General features: G+C 31.0%; 2 protein-coding genes across 2 annotated transcripts; one reads left to right on the top strand and one right to left on the bottom strand.

Annotated features, from left to right (window-relative positions):
* Nucleotides 1-243: 243 nt before the first annotated feature.
* Nucleotides 244-4558, top strand: LOC105799181 (GABA transporter 1). The gene is made up of 6 exons (XM_012629599.2): nucleotides 244-464; nucleotides 1497-1727; nucleotides 3078-3175; nucleotides 3267-3453; nucleotides 3551-3915; nucleotides 4036-4558. The coding sequence occupies exons 1-6, from the start codon at nucleotides 329-331 to the stop codon at nucleotides 4414-4416; spliced, it is 1398 nt and encodes a 465-aa protein (XP_012485053.2). The 5' UTR covers nucleotides 244-328; the 3' UTR covers nucleotides 4417-4558.
* LOC105799183 (hypothetical protein) lies at nucleotides 4548-6567 on the bottom strand. Its single transcript, XM_012629601.2, has 3 exons — nucleotides 6400-6567; nucleotides 6194-6312; nucleotides 4548-4775 (listed from the first exon to the last, which is right to left on the bottom strand). The coding sequence occupies exons 1-3, from the start codon at nucleotides 6479-6481 to the stop codon at nucleotides 4656-4658; spliced, it is 321 nt and encodes a 106-aa protein (XP_012485055.1). The 5' UTR covers nucleotides 6482-6567; the 3' UTR covers nucleotides 4548-4655.
* Between the last annotated feature and the right edge of the window lie 1160 nt (nucleotides 6568-7727).

Below are 7727 nucleotides of genomic sequence, written 5' to 3'. Positions count from 1 at the left end.
ATAAAATATTTTAATATTTAAAATTTAATGATGAAAATAAAATATCATAATGTACATGGTTAAGGATATTTCCATCAATCTACTCGTATTTTATATATATTGAGAAAATACAATACAGAGTTTGTCATTATTGTATGACCAACGGATGGGTGTGAATGGCTGCTGTAACATGGTTGACTTGACACCATACCCAAAGAGGTAATATTTTATTTATTTATATAAATATATTAGTTTATAATTCCTCCATCTTGGGGACCTAAATTCCAAACCCATCTTTCATTCTTCTTCATTGTTTTTGGTATCGAAATCCAGAGAGAAAGAGAGAGAGATGGGTAGTTTGGGAAACAGTGCAAACTCCAAAGCGGTACATGAAGCTGGAGAAGATGATTATGATCACCACAAGCACCTTTCTCCTACTCATCAACAGCTCGATGCTGGTGCTCTCTTTGTTCTTAAATCCAAAGGTGTATTCACTATTCTATTCTACTATTTTCTCTTTAATTTTCAACCATGTCTTATAATTTATGATCATTTCTTTGATTTGATTTGCTTTTCAAGAAAAATCTTCGACTTTCTTTCTTTGTTTTTCTCTGGCTCTCCCTTTTTCTCTCTTTCACCACTTTTTGCCTTCTTACATCATAGACACAAACTCCAACACTTCTTATTTCTTATTCTTTATGGAGTTAATATTCAATCATATACCATCGATAAATTTAATGTTATCACATCAAATAAATTTTAAAATTTCTTCCTAATATGTCATTATTTTATATATTAATATGTAGAAAAAGGTAAATTATATCCAAAGTTATTATAGAGTTTTTTAACTTTAAAAATTTATAAAATGGTTATTAAATTATTTAAAAATTTTCATTTAAATCATTGAACTATTGAACTATTAAAATCGTTTGTATGTATGGCCTTCTCTATTCGCACCACCTGCGAATCAAAATCAACTTTGAAAGTCACGAATTTACGAATCAAAATCCAAGCAGTTTTCTTTTTCGATCTCTGACATTAACCGTCAGATAAGTACTGATTCACCATACCGATCGTCAAATCATTGCTTGGAACTCGCTAGTCGCACTATTTAAAAAAAATTGACGGCTGAATGACTTAAAATAAAAAATTTCAAATAATTCATTGATTCAAATAATAACATTACCATTTTATAATATAAATCCTTTCTTTATATGATATAGTTCATAATGAATGCACCAATGAACATGCATGAACTCTTGGTTTTTTGGAATATTACTCTTTTTTTTATCATTAAGATTTTATCGAGATTGAAGACTTATAATTTAAAACCAAAAATTCAGCGTATTATATCATTGACCTTTAATTTATTTTATTTCTATTATCGTCTTATTTATCAACTAGCAAAATTTAGAAATGTGTGTTGAAAGATGGTCAAAAAGAAAACAGGAACTCAAGCTTACGTAGCCAAGTGAAGTCTGAATTGTTTAATTAACATGTTTTAGTTGAACGTATAGGATCATGGCTGCACTGTGGTTACCACTTGACCACATCAATTGTTGCACCACCGCTTCTCAGCCTCCCATTTGCATTCACCTTCCTCGGATGGGCTGCCGGAATTATAAGTTTGGTGGTCGGAGCTTTGGTCACTTTCTACTCTTACAACTTGCTGTCTCTTGTCCTTGAACACCATGCTCAATTGGGTCGCCGACATCTTCGCTTCAGAGACATGGCCAATGACATCTTGGGTAACCACTCTCCCCTCCTACAAATATTTCCAAACTACTTCACCCTTTCTTTCTTTTTTGTCTTTTTTCTAAATGTGTGAAAATTGTATGTATATTGAAAAATAAAAAAGATTAATATAAATAAATAAACTTACTCAATACATATTTGACCCTGCATTATTGATTCACAAAAACTTGTCCTTTTTACCAAATAAATAAATGAAGAAATTTAAATTCCTATGCTATGACCAAGCTTGCCCATACTTCATATGCAAATCCAGTAAATGTCAGCCTTACATTTGTGAATTGCTGAATGGCTCCAAATTATTTAATATTCGTACAATTATTTTTAAAATAATTATTTTTTAATATTAATTTTATTATAGGTTATTATTATATATGTTCTTTTTATATATATATAAGATTTAGAACTATTTATAGCCCCTCTCAACCTTTAAATAAGAGAATAATATACTTCAACGCACTCGAACCTACGTCCTCTTATCATTATTAACTAAATATTTATATAGTTTATATTTTTTTTTGGCTGAAAGTTTTGTTCAAATATATCTTTATAGCTATTATATAGGGAAGAAAAAATATTTTGATTGAAAGAGGAAAAAGTGGAAAGTTTGGTACCCAACAATTTCAAGGACAGTGGCATGGTGTAAAACCAATTGATGTCCTTTATTTTAATATAGGCATATTTTCTTGCGGTAATTTTATCTCACGATCTGCAATATGTACATAGCGCATATGAATATAAGATATTTTTTTTATTTAGAATTACTATTTTTTATATTAATGATGTATACATCTCATTTTATTTTTATTTTATTTTAATGTAGCTCGTAAAACTTTATTACTAATGATTTAAAGCATTGATTTTCATAGCACCATGAAATATTAATTAAGGATACTTGAAATTATAAACTTTCACCCTTACTATACTAAATAGTTATTTTTATTTTTAAAATTTTTAAAATAAATATATATATGTATCTAGAGTTAATTTAGTATTGTTGTAAAAAAAAAGCTAAGTGAGAATAATAATTTTTTTCCTTTTTGGGGTTACCAAACTAAATTTAAACTACAAAAATTAATATTTTATCTATTTATTTTTTATATATGAAGTTAGTGTTTTGTTCATTGTGAGTGAACTCTACAAATAGAGTTAAATGAATGATGTGTGTTTGTTTCTATTATGATCTAAAGTCATATGCAATTATTTATTCCTATTTGTGAAGTTGTTTAACTCTGAATCAAATAAATTTTCATGTATTTCTGAGCACCATATTTTTGGAACTTGAAATTATTAAAAAAAAAATTGCTAGCATAAATTCAGCTCTTGTAACACATTGTATTGTGCAGGGCCAAAATGGGGTCGGTACTATGTTGGGCCAATTCAATTCATGGTCTGCTATGGTGCTGTAATTGCTTGCACTCTTCTGGGAGGACAATGTATGAAGGTAACTCCTTTGTTTTCTCTAGTTTCAAAAAATTCCTATTTATTAATTAGTTATGCTTAAGATGATTGAAAATGGTTTCCAATTTTTGCAGGCAATTTACTTGCTATCACAACCAAATGGGAGTATGAAGCTTTACGAATTCGTTATTATATTTGGGTTCTTGATGCTGGTTTTAGCTCAAATCCCATCTTTTCACTCACTAAGGCATATTAATTTGATATCCTTGTTTCTATGCCTTGCCTATAGTGCCTGTGCCGCTGCTGCTTCCATATATATAGGTAATTCTGGAGATACAATAAGAACTTATTTCCATCATCTGTTTGATTTAATGATTAATTAAACATGGCTTTTTTGTTTGTTTGTTTGTTATTCCAGGGAATTCTTCAAAGGGACCAACAAAGGATTATGGCCTGAAAGGTGACGCCGAAAGCCAAATTTTCGGAATATTCAATGCTATCGCCATTATTGCCACAACTTATGGCAATGGTATCATTCCAGAAATTCAGGCAACAATTGCACCACCGGTGAAGGGGAAGATGTTCAAAGGGTTATGTGTTTGTTACACGGTACTTATCATTACTTTCTTCACTGTTGCCATCACTGGTTATTGGGCATTTGGCAACCATTCTGAAGGCCTTTTACTCAGTAATTTCTTGGATGATGGGAATCCTTTGGTGCCAAAATGGTTCATCTTGATGACCAACCTCTTTACTATTCTCCAACTATCAGCAGTTGGCGTGGTGAGCGCATATCTTTCCCTCCCCCTCTTCTTTCCGACTCTTCATTTTTCTTCAGGTACATGTGTGTCGGGTCAACATAGGTTCATGTATTCAATAATAAAATTCTGGTTTTTGTCACAGGTCTACTTGCAGCCAACAAATGAAGTGCTGGAAAGAACATTTGCAGATCCAAAGAGCAAAGAGTTGTCTGCCCGTAATGTTATCCCGAGGGTAGTCTCGAGATCACTATCTGTTGTTATAGCCACGACAGTTGCAGCTATGCTTCCTTTTTTTGGAGACATCAATGCCGTCATTGGAGCTTTCGGTTTCATGCCCCTTGACTTCATCTTACCTGTCATTTTCTTCAACTTGACATTTAAGCCGTCGAAGCGGAGTCTTGTTTTTTGGTTGAATGTTTCCATTGCAGTGGTTTTCTCTGCACTGGCAATTATAGCAGCCATTGCAGCAGTCAGACAAATAGTTCTTGATGCCAAAACTTATCGATTATTTGCTAATGTATGATATAATCCAACCAAGTTTATCAATGGCTGGCCTTATATTTAGTCGATCCCTCGTTAAAAGTAAAGGAGGGAGAGCCTGTTGTGCCATCACATGTTGATTGAATTCAGTGAAATTGCAGAAAGAATCAAATATTTGATTTAAATTGATTTATTGCAATAGCTAAAAGGTAACAACTGGAACTTAAAGGGGAAAAAAACAAGAAAACTCAGCTGTAAGTCTGCAACAAGCAGCTTAATAGTCTATTTCGATTCTCGACCATTTAAATGTCCAAATTCTTGCTTCCAATAAGCTTGTGCTTCTTCGGGTGTCCGAAATGTCCAAATATGAGACTCGGCTTTCTCACGAGCCTCCAGAATTTCCTGTTTTCAGCAGGACCAGTTCATTATTGGGGAACAGATAGCACAGGTAAAATGCAACTGCAATTTAAGTTTTTTCTACATGGAAAAAACCAAATGGTTGGGCTGTCAATAAACCTCTCTACAGTTCCTAGTCATCGTTCCGTTTACATGAATGTTATCATCATTAGCATTCAGAAAATGACATGCTAAGTTTTCTTACCCCCCCCCCCCACCCCCATAAACAAATGTATAACACCCAAGCTTAGGCCTTAAGGCACTTCTTTAACTTTTGCCATATCAATAACTCTCTTCAATTGTCACCATCAAAATGCATCAAGGACTTCCTTTTTTTTAACTAAACAGTGCGGATGTCAGTGTCTTGCCTCTTCACCTAAGAAATAACTGTATTTACTTATTTATATTTCTAGCATTGTCTTTTCAAGTTCCTCACAAACAAACATGCATGAGCTTTTCCACACTCCTTTATTCTGTGTACCTAAATTATTCAAACCATTTAAGCACATATGAAAAAGGTAATCACTCTTTAGCTAAGATGAAATGGTGAGTCTTTTCCCCCCATAAGTTCCTTTGCAATATCCAGCTTACCCACTTAACCATTTTTTGGTTATATCCCAACTGGTAGTCATCTTTTTGTCTTCCACTGTACCTAATCTTAGTTATCATAGTAATATACTTTGAGATAAAGGTTAAAATCTTTTGAATCTATATTACTCAGCCCCTTCATTTCCCTAAAGCCTTGTTCAACACATATTCAACCATGAGTAAAGAGTATGCTCTTCCAAATATAAGAAATAACTCTAAAAAGAATTAAGTATACTCATATAGGACACATATCCGTATAACACAGGTTTGAACTTAGCTAAACATTTTGGAACTTCTCATTAATTCATTATTGAAGAGATGAATTCACAGCATGCGAAACATAACAATAAAATTACGACTAGTCGGTTATTGATATGTAAACCCTAAAAGTGAAAATGCTATCTTTTTTTCATTATGGTTCAGAGATTTAGGGCACCATTTACAATTCCCAAAAATATGGAAGATTTAGGATACTACAGAAAGACCTAGTTTAACATTACAATTGAAAACAAGCTAATCCCAAGCCATTAGGATTCTCAGTAGAACTTGATATCTTATTTGGATGACACTCGCAACTAAAATTGAGATTTGTGATCAATGGCTGCTCAAATTGAAAGAGACATTACATTTATTTGTTGATAGTTCATCTTCGATAAATTCCTCCAATCAGCTTTTAGCTTATGAACCACAATTTAAGCATAAGGCAACCACTAAGTAGCTTATTAACAAATTAAAAGCTAAAAAATTAAATATAAATTGAAATAATAGTTTTTCCTTAAATCTTTTTGCAATATTTTTAAATCGGAAAAGAAATTAAAAGAAAGAGGAAAAAGAACCTGGAGTTGAGAAGAGGGCTTGGTTTTCAAATACAAACAATCCCAAAGAGCACTCCATTTTCCATAGCAATTATCCAAAACTCCTTCTCTGTAATACTGTTGCAATTGATGAACCGGAGCTGCCCAACGAATTATCGAATCAATTCATACAAAAAAAAATTGAAATTGGTAAAAAGAGAAGGGAAATTAGAGAGAGGGAGGTATACAATAGCAAAACCAGAGAGCGTCGAAGCATTTAGTGCAGGACAAGCGACGTTGAGAGACAGAGGATTCTTTTTCGGCACTCATCTTTCTTCTCCGTCAATCTTGCGCGCTGGCGTCGAAATTATGTCTTTGTGTTGTAGTTGGGCTTAGGCCCAAACACCATCATTGGGAAAAAAAAGTGAAAATGGAAAAATCATTCTGATAGTAGAAAGGGATAGATTTCAAAAGGTTTAATGACAAATTTGGTGACTAACATTTATATGTTTTGTCAAAATAGTTCTAATTATATTTTTCAGCCTTTATTGGCCATCAATTCTTGTTCTTTTTTTCAATTTGTTTTTTTTAACAGGTTTGATGATTTTTTAATGGAATGATGTTGAATTTCATACGTGGAATATTTTTAATGAGCTGTAATTTATTACTTGATAACCCAATAAATAATTACATATGGAAAGTAATAAAATAAATATTTCATGAAGTTTAAAAAAACTCTTAATTTAAAGAAAATATATGCATTCTTTGAAACCTCTTAGTAAACAAATGTATGTATTCTTCATTTCACGTTTATTTTTTTAAATTAATAGTTATTTTTTTAAATGTATGTATTCTTCATTTCACGTTTATTTTAGTTTGATTTATTAATTATCTTTTAAAACCTCTTAGTAAACAAATATATGCATTCTTCATTTTGAAATATTTTTTAGATAATTACGTTTATTTTCTTTAAATTAAGAATTATTTTTAATTTCATGTATGATTTTTTATTTCATTATTTTTCACATGTAATTATTTTATTGGATTACCTAAGTAATACATTACATCTCATTAAAATATTCCACATCATCCACTTTAATTTTTTTAATGGTACTTTCATCAAATCATCGAGAAAAAATAGTTTGAAAAAAGCAAAAGGTTGATGGCTAAAAAGGCTAAAAATACAATTAGGACCATTTTATAAAATATGTAACCGTTAGTGATCAAATTTGTCATTAAGCCAATTTCAAAATTATGAAGGTATTTTGATATAATATAAATATGGTATAAGATTTGGATATGATTTAATTGCATATATAAATTTTATATTTTGGTTAAATTAAACACCTGAAATATTTAATTTGTTTTCAATTGTTTTGGATTATTAATTTGAATCATGCTAATTAAGCTTGAAATTGTTGGACTAGATTGTAACAAATTACAAAAACAAGTTGTATAATATTAATTTTAAACAAGATAATGATGCATTAATGTATAATATAAATATTTTAAGCATAATATAGAATATCATCACTAATTAATAAATTTATTGTCGTACATAATATTTACCATCTCT

The sequence above is a fragment of the Gossypium raimondii genome, chromosome 9 (genome assembly GCF_025698545.1).
Source record: "Gossypium raimondii isolate GPD5lz chromosome 9, ASM2569854v1, whole genome shotgun sequence".
Classification (NCBI taxonomy): Eukaryota; Viridiplantae; Streptophyta; class Magnoliopsida; order Malvales; family Malvaceae; genus Gossypium; species Gossypium raimondii.
Note: the sequence above shows the minus strand (reverse complement) of the source record. Positions and strands in the feature narration are given on the sequence as shown.